General features: G+C 50.1%; 1 protein-coding gene across 3 annotated transcripts in view; it reads left to right on the plus strand.

Annotated features, from left to right (window-relative positions):
• Nucleotides 1-20,184, plus strand: part of LOC105876071 (centrosomal protein of 164 kDa) — a 62,917-nt gene that overhangs the window by 34,052 nt on the left and 8,681 nt on the right. For 2 of the 3 annotated variants that reach the window (XM_076002540.1, XM_076002541.1), the window contains exons 9-21: nucleotides 66-146; nucleotides 2,035-2,118; nucleotides 6,398-6,483; nucleotides 7,415-7,642; nucleotides 12,502-12,711; nucleotides 15,832-15,963; nucleotides 16,048-16,264; nucleotides 17,199-17,276; nucleotides 17,509-17,640; nucleotides 17,983-18,105; nucleotides 19,238-19,381; nucleotides 19,825-19,908; nucleotides 20,026-20,094. In XM_076002540.1, coding sequence (XP_075858655.1) covers nucleotides 66-146; nucleotides 2,035-2,118; nucleotides 6,398-6,483; nucleotides 7,415-7,642; nucleotides 12,502-12,711; nucleotides 15,832-15,963; nucleotides 16,048-16,264; nucleotides 17,199-17,276; nucleotides 17,509-17,640; nucleotides 17,983-18,105; nucleotides 19,238-19,381; nucleotides 19,825-19,908; nucleotides 20,026-20,094 — 1,668 coding nt within the window. Of the gene's footprint in view, nucleotides 1-65; nucleotides 147-2,034; nucleotides 2,119-6,397; nucleotides 6,484-7,414; nucleotides 7,643-8,548; nucleotides 8,696-12,501; nucleotides 12,712-15,831; nucleotides 15,964-16,047; nucleotides 16,265-17,198; nucleotides 17,277-17,508; nucleotides 17,641-17,982; nucleotides 18,106-19,237; nucleotides 19,382-19,824; nucleotides 19,909-20,025; nucleotides 20,095-20,184 lie in introns of all 3 variants that reach the window. The other variant, XM_076002542.1, reaches the window with a different exon arrangement.

A 20,184-nucleotide genomic window follows, 5' to 3' on the forward strand; every position in this document is an offset into this window, starting at 1 on the left:
AATTCCTGGGATAGTCACTGTGGCCCTCTGCTCTGGGGGATTTCTCTGTGCGTTTCTCTCCCCAGGAGTCAGAGATAAGTGAACAAGTGAAGGAACCACAGCTCTCAGACTCCACGGCTTCTGACCTCAAGTCCTTCCTTGGCCTGGTGAGTTTGAGATGAGGGCAGTCGAGTGGTGGTGAAGAGCATGGATTTGTGAATCTCCAAGGTTAAGTAATTTGCTGGTATCACAGCTCGTAAGCGGGGAAATGAGAACTTATACTTGGCTCTTGTCTAGCTCCAGATTCACAACCCATTAACTAAGGATACCACTACCTACTTTATAGGTTTGTTGTGAGAAGAAAGTGAGGTAGAGAATGTAAAATGTTAGCATATAAATATTAATGTTATTGTTATGTATTTAATGGCATTAAAATGTTAGTTGTTGTTACTGTTGCTGTTCTGAATTTCCTGTGAGATCATGTGAGTTGCCTCTGGGCTCTAGCAGGAACAGTACATGAACCTAGGAGGTTAGGGACTGATGTGTTTGTGTTTATGGGATCGCTGAACTGTGGCAAGGACCAGTCCCCAGACTCTGGCCAGGAGGGATGCTGTGCTTTCATTTCTAAAGTTAAGGCTTTGTCCTGGAATGCCAGCATGCACTGTTTCTTTGTCGCAGACCTACCCAGCCTGCTGTGTCCTGTTTTCATTTGCCAGGTCTGTATCTAAGGGGAGTAGTTTGGGGTGCTTTTTGGCAGAACATTACCTCTAGAAACCATCCTCCATCTGTTTGGAAGAGGCAGATCAAAGGGAAGGGATTAGTGGGAGAGGGTCAGGGATGAACAGTAATGATACGAGGGGGTGCAGAGGAATTAGGAGGCTGTGTGCTCTCGCCCCTCACTGAGCCATGGGCTTAGGAGGCAGATGGTAGCTGCATTAAGTGGAGTAGAACTCAAACTGAAAGGAAAATGTCACCAAAAAAGAAGAAAAGCCCACAAGCTAGGAAAGGAAGTCAGAAAGTCACGGTTGTTGGCAAAAACTGTCCATGAAGAATAGCCATGTCACAAAACCCTTGGAAGCAAAGGGTCTGGCTCTTCTAAAGCGGTTATCCATGTGGAGAAATGTGCCCATCAGCATTTTTCTTCTCCATGGGAGTAGATGGAGGAAGCCGTGGACAGCAGGACCAGACCTTATCTGGGCGTCCCGCCATTTATCAAGGCTGATGACTGAACTGTCCCCATTAGCATGCTGTTGGGTAGCAATCCACTACTTAGTCTGGTAGGGATCTTAGGCTCAGGGGGGTGGGATTGTTGTCCTGTGGCAGCCAACAGGCAGCAAAAACTGGCACTATTGTGGGCACTTGCTGCCTGTCCCCAAGAGAAGCCTGTGCAGAAAGTTCCACTTATTAATCCCCATATAGTCCAGAGGGGCATCTATATAGAAAGGGGGATGGAGCAAGCTGGAAAGAGCCCACCAGGCTGTGTTTCCAGACTCTGCCCCCAGGTTTTCTGGGTTCTTTGGCCTGCCTTGTGGTGCCCTGGTTGGGCACTGGAGGGGGAGAGACAGCTGGAAAGTGACATGCTTTGCAGCATGTGTCATGGAAAGAGCTTGGGCTTTGGAGTCAGCCCACGCTCCATGTGCCCCTAAATCCCTTGCTCATCAGCTGTGTGACCTTGGACAAATGGCACATACTCTCCACCTGCTTCCTCATCTGTATGATGAGGATGGGAGTTTCAGTCTCACGAGTTTATTTTTTCCACATAATTTTATGAAAAATTTCAAACATATGGAAAAATTAAAAGAATTTTACATACTTAACCACCTATAGTCCACAAAATGTTTTTACCATACGTGCTTTGGCGTGTATCTTTCCATCTAGTCACAATGTTATTTTGAAGATTAAATTAGTAGATGTTGAAATGTTTATTTGGCATGGAGCCTGGTTGGCACATGGTGGACACCTTTCTGGAAAGTTGGAGTTGGGTAGGGGGGAGACCCAGGTGGGTGCTGACTGTGACAGAGGCAGAGCTGACCTCCCCGTCTCCACTGTCTCCAGGACTTTGGTTTTCGCAGCCGGATCTCAGAGTACCTGCGGGATGTTGACGTGCTTTCCCCAGTCCTGGGTGGAGCCCATCGGGAGGTGAGTCTTTCCAGGTGGTGGGCTGGACCTCATTTTCCCTGGCAGCCACTTTATGAGAGCTGAGCTCTGCCCATGCCAGGATCCATTTCTGGAAGTTCTCTCCCTTCTAATTCATTAAGGCGTGGCCCCGACTGTGCCCCTATGGAGATTCTGACCATTCCTGCCCTGTTGCTGCTATGAATTAAAGCCTCCCTCCCCCATATATTTATCTGTTTATCCATTTATTCAGCAACTGAGAGTGGACCACCTGCTCGTGTGCAAAGCACTATGTAGATAGTGGACTTCAAGGCACTTCCCAGCCTGGCCCATCTATCCTTTCCAGCCCCATGCCCAGCTCTCCCACCCCCCACACCAGCTGGGTCTGCCACTCACTATTTCTGGAGCTCACCCTCCCTCCACCTCTGCTACTGCTCTGCCTCCCACCCAGCTGCCTGCCTGCCTGCTTGCTGTGCTGCTTCCCCTTTTGTCCTGGCAAGCTCTTTCATGGTCTTGGAGGGCCACCTCTGACACCACTTCCTCTGAGCAGGATGAATTGTTCCCTCTCTTTGCTCCCCTCAATGCCTCTTGTTTTGCTTTATGGTTATTTGTCTGTCTCCCCTGCCAGAGGTAAGGTCAGGGCAGGCATGGACGATGTTGGACCCACGTGGGGTACAAAGATGACTCAAGCACAGATCCTGTCCTTTAGGAGCTTCGAGCCAAGAAGATCATTTTTTTTCTCCTCTGTGGGTTGGTTAAGAGAAGAGCAATTGTGGCACATGGTCTCTGCAAGTTAAAGGGAGCATTTGGTTTGGGCAAAATGGAAATTTGTTGGGTAAAACAGGCAAAAAGATGTTTAATATGAACCCAGCCTGGGAGCCGTTAGTGAAATGCATGTTGCGGACAGGGTAGAGTGTTAAGGCTGATTGCACTTGAGGCCTACATTTTCTTTTCTGATAAAGCCTTCCTGGACCACTACTCAGCCACCAGGTCCCTGTTGGACTTTGGTCACCCTATTTGCAGTGCTGGAGAGATGCGAAGGCATAGACAAGGGCAGGTAGCATTAGTCAGGAAGGATTTGGAGCATGTGAATTGTGAGGCCCCTATGGCAGTAGGTAAGTGGGAAAGTTACCCAGTTGGTGGGGTGAGGGGTAGGTTCCATTGCTCTGGCTCCAAAGCCTGGCCAATATCAGAATTACTTGGGAGCTGGAAAAAAGATTTTTAAATCCTACCTAAGACTCAGTGAGGCCAGCAGCCTCTTTTTGGGGCATGTCGCTTGATATAAAGCAGTAGCAGGACCTGACTTGGATTTGGTTCTCATGAGGCACTCCCTTGAGGCAGCCAGCCCTGGCAGAGGAAGCCCTAGGCTATACCTGGTGACTGGCCTATCCAGGTGTGGGCAATTCTGGGTGCTCAGGTTGGCTGACCCTGGACTCTCTTGCAGGTCTTAGCCTCTAGCTCTTTCCCATCTTCAGGGCATGGAGGGGTTGAGCAGGGAGGTGGAGCTGGAAGAGAGAGCAGCAGCCTCAGCACTGTAGATGCGGTCCCCTTTCTCCTTCCCGTGGGCTCTTGCCCATTTTGCCATATTCTCCATGTCGCCCAAGTATAGGAACAGGGCGAACTATACTAGTTTTTCTTATTTAAAATATTTTATATGCAGCAATATAAGTAACCTTAACACTTGTACCCCCATAATATGCTAAAATAAAAAAATAATAATAAAAAATATTTTGTATGCAGCTCTATTGAGATATAATTGACATGCAGTAAACTGCATATCCATTTGATAAGTTCTACCATATGTATACACCTTTAAAACCATTACCACAGTTAAGGATCATAATGAGTTATAAGCATAATAAATTTCATAATAAATTAGAAAAGTGATCATAAAATTATTTCAATACAGAATGTCCAAGTCATCCACTTCCTGCAGTCTCACTCCCACAGGCAGGGAGTATGAGTGGTTTCCATTAATATTTTCCATGCGCCTTTCCAGAATTTTTTCTGTGTACATATAAACATTTATTTTCTACTTTTTTCTTCCCATAAACATTAGAATTGTGCTATTAAAACTTCCTGTGAATATGCTTTTTAAATTTAAGAACAGACCCCTGACTTATTTCTAAGCTATTTCAGGTAGGTCCCACTTATTCATTGCATTGGTTGTGTAGCCTTCTGCTGTATGAATGCACCGTGATTTGTTTAACTGAGGACTGGATCTTACACAAAAATGAGACCCTGGAGCTGACTTGAGGATGAGGAAATGGTGTGTCTTGAGTAGCGCTAGGCCAGAGGCTTATTTAGGATGCACTGTTGTGGTGTCCCCTTTCTGAAGAGTGCCAATGTGGCTGGTTTCCTCCTCTGGTTTCTTTACTTCCTTTTCTAGGGCAAAGGAGTCAAGGGAGCAAGTAAAACTCTACCCAGAAGACCCTCTGTCTGGGCGTTTTCCCAAAGTATCCCTTCTTTGGCAGTGGGGCTAGTTCAGTTTCTCGAAAGACCGAAGAGGAAACAAGAAGGGTCAGAAAGGACTCCAGGCTCAATTCCCACATTTTTATTACAATCATCCCACTTTATTACTCATATTTTAGTTTGTCAAATGGAGTTGGGCTGTGTGAATTTTTTTTTTTCTTGAAAAGTGAGAGAGGGAGGAATTTGATGAGTGTGGTGTGGTTTGTAGGGGAAGGCAAGTTGTGAGTCGAACACTGGAAGGGGAAAGAGTTGGGCTGGGGAAGGCTGCATGCCCTGCCATTGTCTGCAGGCTGTGCCCGGGCTGATGCGATGAAGAGTGGCAGCCCTGGCAGGGAGCCCTTCTGCTGCAGGCACCAGGAGGTACTCTCAAGCAGCATTTCTATTTTTAATGTGATTTGGAGGAGCTGGGTTTTAGTTCAGGCCCTGCCCTTCCTCACCCATCCAGATGGCAGAGTTGGCCACAGCTGCTGGGACTTAGGCTGCCAGTGGAGAGGTGTGGGGGCTGTGGGCACAGGGCTGGGGACCCCACTGGGGAAGACGGAGTGTGCTGTCTCCTGCCCCACCTCTCCTGTTGACCCTGTGTCCCAGAACAGACGGGGCTCCTGTCAGTGTGACAGAAGGAGTGCAGGTCCTAGAATGGGGACTGGCACTGGCAAAGCCTTTTCTTCCTTTCTTTTCTTTCTTTCTTTCTTTTTTATCTTAGGCTGGGGGAGAGGGAGAGGAATGTGGGAAGAGGAGCTAACATTTATGGCATGCCTTCTTTGGGCCAGGAGTTGGGTTTTACGTACATGATCTAATTTAATCCTCACCAGAAGCCCTGTGAGCTGCGGTTTTGCTATCCCATTTTACAGTGAGGGAGACAGACTTCCCAGGTAGGAAGTGCTAGAACAAAGGGTTGACCCCAGGCAGATTATATTACCATGACCCTGTGGAAAATATTTGAGATGATTAAGAATAGTCCCTTTTTTTTTTTAACTTGCTAAATTTGCCTAGACATTCAAGCTTTAAAATGAAAAAAAAATTTTTTTTAATGGAAGATGTACACAAAAATGAGACCCTGGAGCTGACTTGAGGATGAGGAAATGGTGTGTCTTGAGTAGCGCTAGGCCAGAGGCTTATTTAGGATGCACTGTTGTGGTGTCCCCTTTCTGAAGAGTGCCAATGTGGCTGGTTTCCTCCTCTGGTTTCTTTACTTCCTTTTCTGACTGGGAAGGGTGCATCATTGTCTACTGGCAGGACCTGGGTCCTCAGGGGAGCCTGGAACACTTTATCTTCCACGGTCCAGGTGCAGCTGGTGCCCTTTTTGTCTGGGGCAAAGCTCTTTCCTGTTGCACCCAGACTCCATCTTTCCAGGATTCTTCTTTTCTAAGGTGTTTGCCTGCTGCCCCTGTCCTGCCCACTTAATTTCAGCATGCCTGTGAAACAGGCGCTGCTAATCTGGTCCTTTGTGGATTTGGGGTATTCATGGATTTCTCTGTTTTCTCTGCAGCTGGCAGTACAGGCTTCCAGCAGCAGGAGGCAGCGTTTTCCTTGTCTTGTGTGTTCCTCTTTAGCCTCTGGCTTCTGACTCTGCATACAGTGTCTGTGGTTATCTGTCTCATCTTCCCCAGGCCAGCAAGGCCAACCTAGGGAGCAGCTGTGAGCCTGGGGGCTTAGCCAAAGCTTGGGAAGCCTCATTGTATGGTAGATAGGGCTCTGTTCTGTGTCCTATAGGGTCCCATCCTCTAGAGAGCCACCTCTCAGTGCTTTTTCCTAAGCATGAGAGTCAGGAGGGTGGAGGGACCCAAATTATGACCCTTCTAATACACATGTTTCACTGTTTTGCCTGTAGGCCCAGGAGTTAGGAAGAGAAGACAAGGATGATAGCCAGTCCAGCCAGGATGAGCTGCAGAGCAAGCAGTCCAAAGGCCTGGAGAGGTACAGTATGTGGGATGCTGACCTCAGGGAGGTCATAGTGTGCCTTCAGGATGGTGTGGACTTGGACAGAATTCCTGGCTTTGGTGGATGGCATGGCTCACTGTGCAGGTGATGAACTGGCTGGATGGTCTTGCAAGGTCTGTGTGCATGTGCACGTGTGTATATGTGTATGCCCACACAGATATGTAAATGTTTGTGTATGTATGCATGCATGAGTGGATCTTCTGATTCTGCACCAAGACGAAAATGGGTGTACTCTGTGCACTGTTGTGGGTCAGAGCTCGGTCCTCCTTGCTGGGTTGGGTTGATTAAGCCATGTGTGTGCTCAATCCCAGGGCAGGGCTGAAGCAGCCTCCGGAGGTCTAGGGGAGTCATGCTGGAGGGTTCGTACTGTAGCTTAGAGCCCTGAGCCAGGCTCTGGTGCATCAGAAATGGCTGTGCTAACTCTGTATGTGCAATAGAGTGTGTGTGTGCGTGTGCGTGTGCGTGTGTGAGTGTGTGACAGGGGCTCCTGGTTTCTCAGGCCTGAGCCCCATGATGAGAGGGAAGGAGAGCAGCCTTTCCATTTGGGGACCAGAAAAAACCATCTCACAGCTTCATGCATTTTCTATAGTCTGACCACTTGAGTCTGGCTTATCTTTTTCTCCCCATTTTCCACTCAGTTCTCCCATCCCTCCCTGGCCCCGGTGATGGTGGACTTTGGGAATGAGTACACTTGTGAGTGTGTTCAGCTCTTTCTCCTGGACCAAGCAAATACAGTGCAGGGACTTGGGGAGCCTGACTCTAGTCCAGGCAAAAGGAGCTTAGGAGAGAGTCTCTCCTTCCTGCATATTGGCCTTTGCTCTTGTGGCTTTCCACGGGGATGGGGACAGGGGCTGGGATCTAGCCTGGGAGGAGGGATTGACATAGGTCCACACACTGCACTCCCCAGTTCTCTTCCTGTTCTCCAAATGGAGGGGCCTGACTCTGCGGCTCCAGCTGGTCTGACCAGGTTGTCTCCTCCACTTCTGCGCGGGGAGCAGCTCCAAAGTCCCCTTCACAGCCAGTCCTCTGAAGAAGAGCCTCCACAGGCCCCTGAGGGGCAGCCTGAATGGAAGGAGGCAGAAGAGCATGGAGAGGACTCTGTGGCCAGCCCCAGCCCACCGGTTCCCCTCCAGAGGTAAGGATGAAGGGGAAGCGCTCCAGTGGTGGTGGCTCCTCTGTGTGTAGTGCGTGTGCTAGTGCTGAGAGAGCAGGGGCTGGGTGGGCCTAGAGAGAGAGGGGAGAGCTGGGCGGGTTTGCAGCCTAAGTAGCAGCAGCAGCAGAGGTTCTGCTTAGTGTCCCATGGGAGCTGGGGACTGTGGAAATCTGCTTCTTCCTAGTCCTCAAGTCTACAACTGAGATTGGGGTACACAGTCTGATTAGGATAACTTAGAAATTATTGAACAAGAAGGTATCTCTTCCGACCCTGCTGCCTCCCTGCCACGGACTAGGGCAGAGACTGCTGTCACCCTGGCTGCTCCATTCCTGCCAAGGGAGCCATTTCTCCTGTCCCCTCCCCACCAGCACCTTCCCTTCAGTAGACATCTCACGTTTAGTCATTCAGCAAACCCAGCAGGAGTCCTGTTGTGTGCTAGGCCCAGGGAGAGGGCGCAGAGCCCCTGGTCACCCTGATGCCAGCTCAGAGGACTTTTGCATCCTAGCCTGGTCCATAGCACAGTGTATGTTTGCTAGTTCTCTGTCCCCCTAGCAAAAGAAAGATGCCAGTCTTAGAATTCATCAGGTTCGAATGAGTCATGAGGAACCCAAGTAGCAACAATTCAGCGGCATCCCTTGAGCACCTGCTGGGTGCAGAGCTTCTCCCTGGGTGCCGTGGTGGTCCTGCTTCCCACGTGGGGTGGGAGTCTCTGGTCTTCAATACAGACAGCTCAGGGAGAGGCAGGGAGAGGAGATGGAAGTTTGAGACCTGAGGTGGGGAAACTTTGTTGGGGCAATTTCTCTTGTCCCATCATAGCTTTTTGCCCCCAAATGGGGAGTGTCGTGAGCATCTCGCCTTCCCACTGGCTTTAACACAATTGTCATCAAGGGAGCAGGCCCCAAGCCCACCTGCCACCCATGAGAGGGGCAAGGAGCAGCACTCCCAGGCTGAGGAGCTGAGTCCTGGGCAGGAAGAGGCAGAGGAGCTCGAGGAGAAGGTGGCAGTCAGCACCACCCCGCCAGTCTCTCCAGAGGTGTAAGGGCCAGTTTTATGTGTCTGCCCCTGTCCCCCACTGTGTGTGGATTACTGAAGTGCCCATTCATTCTTGGGTGGTGGGGAGGGGAAGCTCTGTCTTCAGCCCAGAAGCGGGGGAGTGTAGGGAGAGATTGAGTGTATCCTTGGTGCTCGTGTGCAGCCTTGATAGCCCTACGCAGCCATCACCAGTCCTCACTTGGGGTTAGTTTAGGGCCCTGGGGCTTTTGATGAGGACTTGGGGTACAAGGGTGGATGAGGAGATACCTCCTGGCTCATTAGCAGAAACCTGCTAAGTCATGTTACCTCTTCTACCAAGCACTGTTTTTCTCTTAAATTTTTTTTTGTTGAGATATTTATACTGAAGGACACAAATCTGAAGTGATGTTTGCATCTGTGCACACCACGTAACTACCACTCAGCTCAGACATAGGCTGTTTCTGTCCCTTGAGAAAGTTTCCTCATGCCCTACTCGGTCCACCGACCTCAGGTCTCCGTGGTTCTGGCTTCTATAGATTCATTTTTCTAGTTCTCCACTTTCATATACATGGAATTATGCAGCATGTAGGATATATCTTTTGTCCCTGGGTTCAAAGCTCCATATGTTTTTGTGATTCACCTATGTTGTTGCACTTCTAACATTTAGAAATCATTTTCTCTTCCCATTCTCACCTTTCCCTCCTTATCCCTTTTTCAGATGAGGAAACTGAGGCTCAGAGAGGTGAAGGGATTTCCTCAAGTTCACATTGCTGGTCAGTTGCAGAATTAGGACCAGAGTCTAGTCACTAGAGCCCTAGACTTCTGACTTTTAGTCTGCAGCGCTGTTCCTTTTCTCTGCATAGAGAAAGACAGGTGCCAGCATTTATACATTTTTCCTCTGTGAACTAAACAGGTACACAGGACTGACTGTTGAGCAGAGACAGGTTCATGCACCGATCACTCACAGGAAATGTCACTGAGAGCTGGCAGGGCACATGAGCTGTGATCTCATGTCGTCACCACAACGTTGCAGGAATGATGTGAGGAAGGAGTGGCCACGTTATTTGGATAGTGATAGATACTACAAAGAAAGCTGTGATGCTGAGGACGGTGCCGCTTTCCCAAGGCACCTCAATGGCTGTGGACAGCCAGATCAGGGTGCTTTCTGTGAGGACAGGAGACAGATGCAGTCCAGAGAGAGGAAGAGCCGGGTAGAGGTCCGAGGGGCGTCTTCCCAGGACCTCCAGTGCGAAGCCCAGGCAGCCTGGGTTGCCCCGCTCCTCCCAGCTGCGTTGGTTGATTAATCTCCTTATTTTGTGTTTCTCCCCCCATCCCAGCGAGGCCATCCGTGCCGGGGTCTCAGAGACACTTTGCTTGACCATGTAGTTTCAGTTTCCTCAAGGAAATGCCTTCTGTTCCTTTCCTGAGTCTTTTCAGGCCCTATAACTTTCTTGTTATTAATCTTTATAGCTGTAATACATTAGGAATTGATTGGTTTTCTGGGTTTTGTGGGAGTAGTTCTGTGTCTTTCAGCTTCCAAAGGTGTGGTCAAGTTGCATGGTAGGGCTGGGAGCAGAGGGTGGGCCAGAAGGAGCGGGCGGGCCGGCCAGCAGCCTAGTGCTGCTCACTAGGCATGCTTTGTGGCCACCAGGCGGGGACTGGAAAACAGGAATATCCTCCCCTTTGTCTTCCCAGCATCTTTCATGAGGGTTTGTGGAGAAGAGAGTAAATGAATCAAGCCTCCAGGTTGAATATGAGATGAGTTGTGATCTCTTTGATTCCTGTCCCAGCCTTAGTGGAAGTACAGCCTTTTCAGAATGTTCCTGGGGTGCCATTTCTCCCTCTCCGTCCTCCCCTTCGTCTCTCCCTCCTTCCTTCCCTGCTTTCCTTCACGTGTCTCTGCGCTACTTGGTGGCTAGCCTGAAATGATTATGCTCCTGCAGAGCCTCCCCTTTGTCACTCACTGTTGGAAACTGGGTCTCACTGATTCCGATACCTGAGGAGTTGGCCTAGAAATCAGAGCTGCCTCTTCCTCTGGAGTCCTCAACTTCCCGACTGTCTCATGGATCTTTTAGGCATTGTTTGTTGTCTTGGACCTAAGCTAGGAGTTTAAGGTACTATTACAGATCTTTCAAACTGGGTGAGGGAGAAGAGGCCCACTGAAGAACAGCCCTCCTTGCCTGCGTGCCAAGTGTGCAGGCAAGCTCACTGGCACGTGTAGCCCGGGCACATGCCACCACACGGTCTGATGCCCCGTCTTTCCCCAGCATCTGTCCCTAGGGCTCCACATAGCTACGCAGCCCACAGGAGAGAGAGACATTAAAAGGTACCATCTCAGGGAAAAAAGATGTTCCCAGCCAAGGCTGGAAATGAGTTGGAGGGTTGATGAGGCGGAGAGCTGCCGGGAAGGCTCGTTCCGAGGGCCGCATCCTCAGAGGACACGCAGCCACATCTCCCACATGTGCCTCAGGGGTCTGAGGGGAAGCCACGATTTGGAAGGAGGGAGTAAGTAAATGGAGGTGGGAGCAGGAAAGAATTGAAGGCATAGCTCAAGCTTTTCTGGTCTGAGTTACAATTTTGGGAAAGGTCTTAACAGTAGCTCAGAGTCGTCAGTAGCCTCTTCTGTTTTCCTTCTGTCTCTAGTCTCAAGGGGCTACAGTGGGATTCCTAAGTCCTTGTTTTTCTCTTTAATTTGATCCTTCCCGCTGCCTTCCATCTGCCGTGTGTTCGAGCTGGAGGGAGAAGGGATTCTGAGTTCCCTGTTTGACTCTCACCCGGCCCTCTTTGATTTGGGTCATGCCCACACTTTCCCGCTGGGGTCAACTGAGCCCAGGCCAGTGCCAGGCCTGCAACAGGCGACGACGGTGGTGAGACCAGTTGCCAACCGATTGTGAGACTGAGGGACCCGAAATGTAGACACATACTGACCTTTAGGAAAATCACTCTGAGAGTCAGAATGTTTTATCCTGCTTATGCTTTTGTTGCTCAGAATGTTCTCAGGGTTTCTCTTCAGGCATTTCCTTCAAGAACCAGAAAACAATCAAAATAACAGTCCTTATTACTTTTCAGACATCGTTTTAACTAATACCATTCTTCCTTATGTTATCACCCACCTGTGCATCCAGGTTAGTTCTAAATTTCTTTTGCTCATTTTCAAACAGTGAATTAACCCTAACAGATGAAAACGTGCCCCCATGAAGAGATAGGGAACACAGCACTCCTGTTTATTCTTGCTACATTTTTTGGCTTAGGGAAGCATCTCTTCCTGGCTCCCTTAGAGTATGAGAGAAGAGTTTCTTATTCATGGACCTCCATTGGCTGTTGCAGTCTCAGGGTTAGGAGACATGCTGCTGCTTCTGTGAGCTTGCTCAGTTTGGGAGATGGAGAGCAGTCTCTGGGGACTGTTTCAGAATTGCTGGCATGAGCCTCAAGGAGCAAGCAGAGCCCTTGTGAGGAGATGGGAAGAGCCATTCTGAGGAAGTGTCCATTAGGGACAGGGCTTCACTCTCTTCCTCCTGCTGCCAGCTCTTGCCAGCATCAGATTTTGATCTTGGGCCACAACCTACCAGGTCTACTGAGAGTCTGCTATGTGCCACTCTTCTCCCTAGGCTCTTGGGGCCTTAGACAGCCACAGTGTGACTTGTCCTGTATAACAAATGATGACTGTATCTTAGCCTGCCTGTGGGTAACCTGACCTGCAAACGTGTCTCCTGACTGTGGGCCCTCTGTTAGGATTCCATGTGTGATGTTCTGTACCCGTATGAACCTTAATGCCAAAAGGTAGGTGGATATTAAAACTGTAGTGATATGCTGTTCCCCACCCATGGTAGGCGATTCACAGAGCCTGTGGCTCCCCCAAAGCAGCTCTCAGACGCTGCCCTAAAGGCCATGGAAGAAGCAGTGGCCCAAGAACTTGAGCAAGAGCAGAGGCGGCTGCTGGAATCCAAGCGAGAGAAGATGCAGCAACTGCGAGAGAAGCTGTGGCATGAGGAGGAAGAGGAGATCCTCCGGCTTCACCAGCAGAAAGAGAAGTCTCTCAGGTCTTGCCCTTTCCCTTAGGCACACTTTCTGGGCCTCGCAGGGATATGGGGAGTGAGGGACACCCTCTTCCCACCCCGGAGACCACTGGGATGTCCATGGCTCCACGAAGACTACTCCTGGAAACTTTACCCAATAATTTCTGCTTATATCTCATTGGTTATCCCAGTTGCAAAGGAGACTGGGAAATGTAAGTCCTTCAGCTGTCCTTTTTACCTGGTAGAATAAAATCAGGGTTCTGTTAGTAAGGAAAAAAAGGATAGTGGATATAGAGATGGTAATGAGCAATCTGTCACAGTCCCAGGATGGGAAGATACTACAAAAAGGTGTTAATGTATTTCATTTACTTGGCAATTTAACTAAAGGCTAAATCTTGTCCTCTTGGAACATCCAAGGGTGGTAGAGAATTATTATTTTTAGATCATACATAGCAAAGTGTATATAAAACATTTATGCTTAACTTAGAGAAAATAAAGCAGAAAACCAACACCCAAGTACCAGGAGGATTGGGGGCGATCTCTCTCATTATCCCAACACAGGATCTGCTGACCTAGGCTCTGTCCTTATATCATGTCCTTCTGGGTCCTCTGCCAAGAAGCATCCCAAAGCACAGACCTCCCCACAGCACCCCCCTCTTCCAGTCAACTGAAGATTGGGGCAGGTGCCCACCCAAACAGGATGTGACTCAGCAGTTCACTTTACAATGCAGCCCCTTGGGGGAAATGCTGGTGGTGTCTCCCTGCCAGCCTGCCAGGCTCTTCCCCTCTTCCTGGCCACCCTGGGCTTGGCTCGCTGTGCTTTCTATTTCTCTCCTGAGCCTTCTGACTCCACGGGGCCTTCAGAGAGCCCTCTTAGATTGTGGTGAAGACTAGCATGCCAAAAGTACCTGATTTAGGGCCTGAAACATGGTAGTTGCTCAATAAATGGTAGTGCTTATTATTTTCAGTCCAAATCCATAGTTTCAGACGGTCTCAACTAAGTGGTTTCTCTGTGGATAGTGCCTTGCCTGGTTCTCTTCAAAGTATTAATAGTTCATCAAGAAAACCCTATTTCTGTTTATGCCCAAGCCTTTTTGAGGGATAGGCCCTCCTTTTCTTCGCTGAAAAACTTCCACATGGTAGAAATTTCTGGAAGCCACAGCTGATCTTATAACAAATACTTTTTGAATGAGAAGGCAGGCAGCCCCTTAGTTTCTTTAGCTGTAAAATGAAGAGATGGGACTTAACCACTGAAGTCCTTGCTGGCTCTAACTATCTGTGTTACTACGTGTAAAATTTAGCCATGGGACAAAGAGAAAGGGTTTCTGGGGAATCTAGAGGGAAGGATTTTTACTTAACTCAAGTTTTCTATCATAATAGAAGAGAGCAGGGTTGTTGATAACTTGAAATAGGAAATGATCCTAAATCCTGTTGGCTTTGGAATTTGCTACGGAAGCTTTTGAAAGAAATTGTTTTCTTTTTTTTTTTTTGAGACAGAGTCTCGCTTGTTGCCCAGGCTATAGTGAGTGCCGTGGCGTCAGCTTAGCTCATAGCAACCTCAAACTCCTGGGCTCAAGTAATCCTTCTGCCTCAGCCTCCCAAGTAGCTGGGACTACAGGCATGTGCCACCATGCCCGGCTAATTTTTTATATATATATATTAGTTGGCCAATTAATTTCTTTCTATTTATAGTAGAGACGGGGTCTCACTCGTGCTCAGGCTGGTTTCGAACTCCTGACCTTGAGCAATCCGCCCGCCTCGGCCTCCCAGAGTGCTAGGATTACAGGCGTGAGCCACCGCGCCTGGCCAGAAATTGTTTTCTGAATCATGTTTTTATTAGGCTTGAGTTCCCTGAGTGCACAGCTCACATCCCTGGTCATGTGGGGCTATGTGAGGAGCTCCCTGAAAAGGGTGTGGTTTGCATCTGCTTTGGATGAAATGGTCACCATTGTTGACCTATAAATAAGATAACTGTTTGTGAATAATCAAGTCTTGCTTATAGTTTGGGGCTGGAAGATGCTGTTAAAATTCAACACACATTTATCGAGCACCTACTTTATGTCAGCTACTATCTTTGGTACCTGGGATATAACAGATTTTTATTTTGAGACAGAGTCTCACTCTGTTGCCCTGAGTAGAGTGCTGTGGTGTCGGCTTAGCTCACAGCAACCTCAAACTCCTGGGCTCAAGCTATCCTCTTGCCTCAGCTTCCCGAGTAGCTGGGACTACAGGCCTGCACCACCATGCCTGGCCAATTTTTTCTGTGTATATTTTTAGTTGTCCAGCTAATTTCTTTCTATTTTTAGTAGAGACAAGGTCTCACTCTTGCTCAGGCAGGTCTCGAACTCCTGAGCTCAAATGATCCACCTGCCTCAGCCTCCCAGAATGCTAGGATTACAGGCATGAACCACCGTGCCTGGCCGGATATAACAGATTTTAAGATGAGATTTTTTTCTCTGAAGAAGCTCCCAGACTTGAAAGGAAGACAGATACAAAAGATTAATTATCATGCCATAAAGCACATGGTACAGAGAGGCATGGGATAAGAAAGGTCCACATACAAAGTGTGTTGGGAACAGAAAGGTGAATTGATGAACTTGGAGGGAGTTAGAAAGACTTCCCAGAGAGGAGGGACCTGGGTGGTAAATGATGAATATGGGTTTGTCAGATAGAAAAGGGAATTCTTGGCAGAGGAACTAGCAGGAAACAAAGGCCAAGAGGCAAGGAAGAGTGTGGTGGGATTCAGGGATGGCGACTCAACTGATGTGCCTAGAACAGAGTCTGTAGGGTGTGGAGGGGAAGAATGGAACCAGAGTGAGGGTGGGTGACTGCATCTGTTTTTGAGTGAATGCCGTGCTATGGCGAACGTGTCAGCAAAGCGGAGCCTGTAGAAGAAATGCTGTACTCAGACCCTGCAGTCTGCTTCCTGCGGCAAAGCGGAGTTCATGGCCCCCTGGTGATCCTGGGAGGTAGTATGGGGAGGCAGCCTGGATGCAGAGGCTGAGGTTAGACTTCTCTTTAAGATCTAGGACGCTTCATAGGCAGAATACAGGGCTGTTGCAGGCTGAAAGCCAGGGATTATGGATAGAAGAGGAAAGACCTTTGTTGTCTCTCCAACAAACTTGCCTTTTCTTTCCATTAAAGTTCCTTGAAGGAACAGCTGCAGAAAGCCACTGAAGAGGAGGAGGCCCGCATGAGAGAGGAAGAAGGCCAGAGGCTATCCCGGCTTCGAGCTCAGGTCCAGTCTAGCACAGAGACAGATGAGGACAGAATCAGGTGAGTGCACACTGCGAGTTGCCCAGCCCCGTGGAGGTGACCCCAGGGTGCACAGGGCCATCCCCATTCCACTCTGTCTGCCAGGGCCGAGCAAGAGGCTTCCCTGCAGAGGCTGAGAGAAGAGTTAGAGACTCAACGGAAAGCCGAGAGGGCCAGCCTGGAACAGAAAAACAGGCAAATGCTGGCGCAGCTCAGGGAAGAAATGGAGGCATCAGAGAAGAGCGAGCAGGCTGCCCTGAACGCCAGGAAGGAGAAGGCTCTGCAGCAGCTGAGGGAGCAGCTGGAAGGGGAGAGGAAAGAAGTGAGCAAGTCAAGTGGGGACCACACCCTCTGATGTGTTGCTGGGCTGCCTGGGGAGGGAGCAAGTGCGGAGGAAGAGCGAGGGCAAGCTTCAGGTGGGCGCGCAGGCCGGGGAGCCAGTCTGAGTGTGGCTGTCGTGCACGGACAGGCGTGGGAGCTGGTGAGCTGACCGTCTGGGCCCATCACTCCACATGGACTTGACTGGTCTCCATGGCAGGGTGGACATGGCAGGTGTCCAGGGGTCCCTCCAGGGTTGGGCTGGTCAGGCAGTGGCAGCTGAGTGTTGTCAATGGTGGGGAGCAATGTCCTGTGGATTTGGGAAGGTTTCATGGTGGAATAAATTTCAGCCAGACCAGAGGTGCCCTGTCCCTGTCTCTGAGGGGCAGCTGCAATGACTTCACTTCCCTCTTTTCTCTCCTGTCTTAGTGCGAGAGGCTAGCAACCTAGAAGGGTTTTTCTCCTTTGTCCTTACTCCCTCTCCCTCCAGCCAGATGGTCTGCCTCCAGGTTAAACGCAGGCCATTCTTTTTCTCCTGGTGAGGAATGGAGCTTTAGCTGTTAGGGGAAAACTGCAGCAAGATGGAGAGGACTTCATTGTACTGCTAGTGCTCAGAGAGATTGTGCTAAAACCTCCAGCCCTCCCTGGCTTGGATCTTATTTATACTGTGAGTGCCCTCTGTGGACCTGTGGCCGAGCCCAGAGGCAGGGGGATGGGAGCGGTCAGCTGAGACTTACTGAAATGCCCCTCTACTGCAGCCTTCATGTTCCTGTTCATCCCCCGGTTGTAGAGTTTAGGGACTAAGTCATTTTACAGGAACAAAGATGTGCCACTCTTTCCCTTTGGCATGGTCTTCCTGACTCTGCCTTCCCTGGTGGTCAGTACCAGGCCGGCTGTTCCCACCCTGTTTCCCTCATAGGCCCTTTGCTCCTCCCCAGGCAGTGGCAAGGCTGGAGAAGGAGCACAGTGCCGAGCTGGAGCGGCTCTATTCCTCACTGGAGGCCAAGCACCGGGAGGTGAGATGTGGCTGGCTCTGGCCTAAGAGGGAAGAGCCTGGGCAGCTTGAGCCCTGAACATGAGCCCCAGGACCCCCTTCATGGCTGGTCAGTAGAAGAGCTCAGCCCCTTCTAGGGAGCGAGCCTCCCTTTTCCTCCAGGTCCCAGGGAATGGATACTGGGTCCTAGGAAAGTGTCAGCATCTCTGCGGTCTGAGGGTCACACTCCCCTGTGTGTGCTGGGACCTCCTCAGGTGGTCTCCAGCCTCCAAAAGAAGAGAGAGGAAGCTCAACATAAAGACGAAGCTCAGCTGCAGGAGAGCCTTGGGAGGGCAGAGCAGAGAGCTTTCCAGAAGGTTCACCAAGTGATTGAGTATGAGCAAGAGGTGAGTACTGGCTGTGTCTTCAATATTTGTATGCACCTGTCGTGGGCTCTCTTACAGTCTCCCAAGCCATCTTGGCCTAAGTGTCCCCCAGTTTGGGGTTAGTACTTCTGGTTCTGTTTTTATGCCTTACTTCCCTTGAAGCCAGGTACTTCCGCATCCCCTCTGTGCATATAGGGAAGGGGTGTTGGAGGTATGGCCATGTGTATGCCATGGTGCCACATGTGTGTGATGACTGTGTGTATTGCGTGTGTACAGGGGAGGTTGGAGAGGTAGGTATAAGACCCTCAGGTGCACCAGGCCCGGGTGCTGATTGGCCTTCAGTCTCTGCCATCTGCCCTGCAGCTCAGCAGCCTCCTGCGAGAGAAGCGCCAAGAAGTAGAAAGGGAGCACGAGAGGAAGCTGGACAAGATGAAGGAGGGGCACCAGCAAGCGATGGCTGAGGCCAGAGAACAGTATGAAGCTGAGGTAGCTTGGCCATGTCCCCTGTACGCATGTACACACACATACGCACGCATGCTCTCGCTTTCTCTCTCTCAGGCTTTCCTCCCTGGTATCCTGCAATTATGAAGTTATTTTTTACCTTTTTACTAAAGCATGAGAAAAACCTCCACCTAATGGGGGGAATTTCTCTCTGTTGGGCAGGCTGTACTTTTCTTCCAGCGGTAATAGTAGCCAACATGTGCTGGGCTTGTACTGTGTGCCTGGCACTGCTCTAAGGTCTTTATATATGTTAACCCATCTATTTCTCACGATAGCTGTGGGAAGTACGTACTATCATTACATTCATTTTAAAGATGAGGGCACTGCGACTTAGAGAGTTTAGGTAACTTTCCCAAGACAATACCCAGCTAATAAATATAGGAGCTAGGATTCGTGCCCAGGCTATCTGACTCCAGAGCCTTCAGTTTCATCACTCAAACACCATGCCATGAGGGTTAATTGAAATTTCAGGACACCATGAAATAGACTGACAAGAGCCAAATAATATTTAGGTAATATTTGCCTATCTTCAGCCTTTGGCTTTAAGGTGGGAAAGTTTAATTACTTGAGTGGCCTCAAGCTGGCTTGGCTTGCTTATGCTGGGTGGGGGTAATGGTGGGAGGGTAGGGGGCAGCTGACTTTAGCCCACAGCTGGGTCTCTGTGGGGCATTTTTAGGCTATTGCTCTTGTAACTGGAACCAGTATTTCAGACCCTTTCTGTAATCTGTTCCATGTAGAAATAGTGGTCCTGTGATGAAGTTTAGCTGAATCCCATCCCAAACTAATTATGACCTTGATGAAGAATAGGGATAATTTATCAGTGACCTTGCTTCCCTTAAGGAGGAAGAGTTAGACATGGTAGAGCAGTAGGAGACCCAGAGGGGTTCCTCATGGCACTTGGCCAGCATGTGCTTCAGCTGCAGGGAGGGGGATGCAGGCTTGGAGGGGCTGGGGCAGTGCTGGCCTTGCAGCTCTCCTTCTCATCTCTAAGAGCTGGCCTTAGGGGGCTCACGATGTCCCTGAGCTGATTGACCTGGGGCTAGGGGTAGGAGGACCATGATTTTTGGGGTGGGAGGGCTCACTGCAGTTTCCCACTGGCCGGCCCACCCTCCTTCAGGAGAGGAAACAGCGGGCCGACCTTCTGGGGCACCTGTCCGGGGAGCTAGAGCGCCTCCGGAGGGCCCATGAGCGAGAGTTGGAGACAGCGAGGCAGGAACAGGACAAGCAGCTTGAGGACTTGCGGCGCCGGCACCGGGAGCAGGTGAGGGGCCTGGGGCGGGATGAACCCACCATGACTTCTCTGTGCAGGGTAGGAAGGCGTCAGGTGCAGACGCCATGGTCGTGGCAGGATGAAGCCCAGCAGCTTCCAGAGTTGGGGTCTTTCACTGGCCATCTCCAAGCTGGGGCACCTCTGCTGTTTTGTTTTCTGGGCCAGGGAACACCCTCAGCATTACAAGGGGAGGTTAGCCCTGGAAGGCTTTGGGGTTGGTGCCTTCGCTTCTCCTTGTCCCCACTGGAAATACACAAGGTGTGGTGCTTGTCTGGGAGGCTGCAAGGGCACACTGGGAGGAAGCCTGAGCCCAGAGTGGAGGTTGTGGTGTGTTGTGGTGGGTTGTGGGTTCTGGAACTCACACCTGCCCCTCAGCTCATGCCTTATACTCCTTCTATGCTTCTATCTTTCTCTCCACTTACTCCTCTGGGCAGGAAAGGAAGCTCCAAGATTTAGAGATGGAACTGGAAATCAGAACTAAAGATATCAAGGCCAGGTTGGCTCAGCTGGATGTTCAGGTGAGGATCCGCAGGGGCCCTGAACTTAAGAGTCATAGCTCCTCTAGGAGAAGGCAGGCCCTGCCCCTCAGATAGGGGTCTGTAGTCAGCCAGCGTGCGCTGTGTCTTCCCGTCCAGGAGGAGACAGCCCGGAAGGAGAAGGAGCAGCTGTTTGACATGCAGAGGCAGGTTGCTCTGGAGAGTGAGGTTTGTCTGCAGCTCTTGTCCTCCATCCCCTTCCTTTCCACCCCTCCTCACACCTTTTTTGTTCACCTGATCTGTCCAGGGTCCTGAGGT

This window comes from Microcebus murinus, chromosome 4 (assembly GCF_040939455.1).
Source record: "Microcebus murinus isolate Inina chromosome 4, M.murinus_Inina_mat1.0, whole genome shotgun sequence".
Taxonomy (NCBI): Eukaryota; Metazoa; Chordata; class Mammalia; order Primates; family Cheirogaleidae; genus Microcebus; species Microcebus murinus.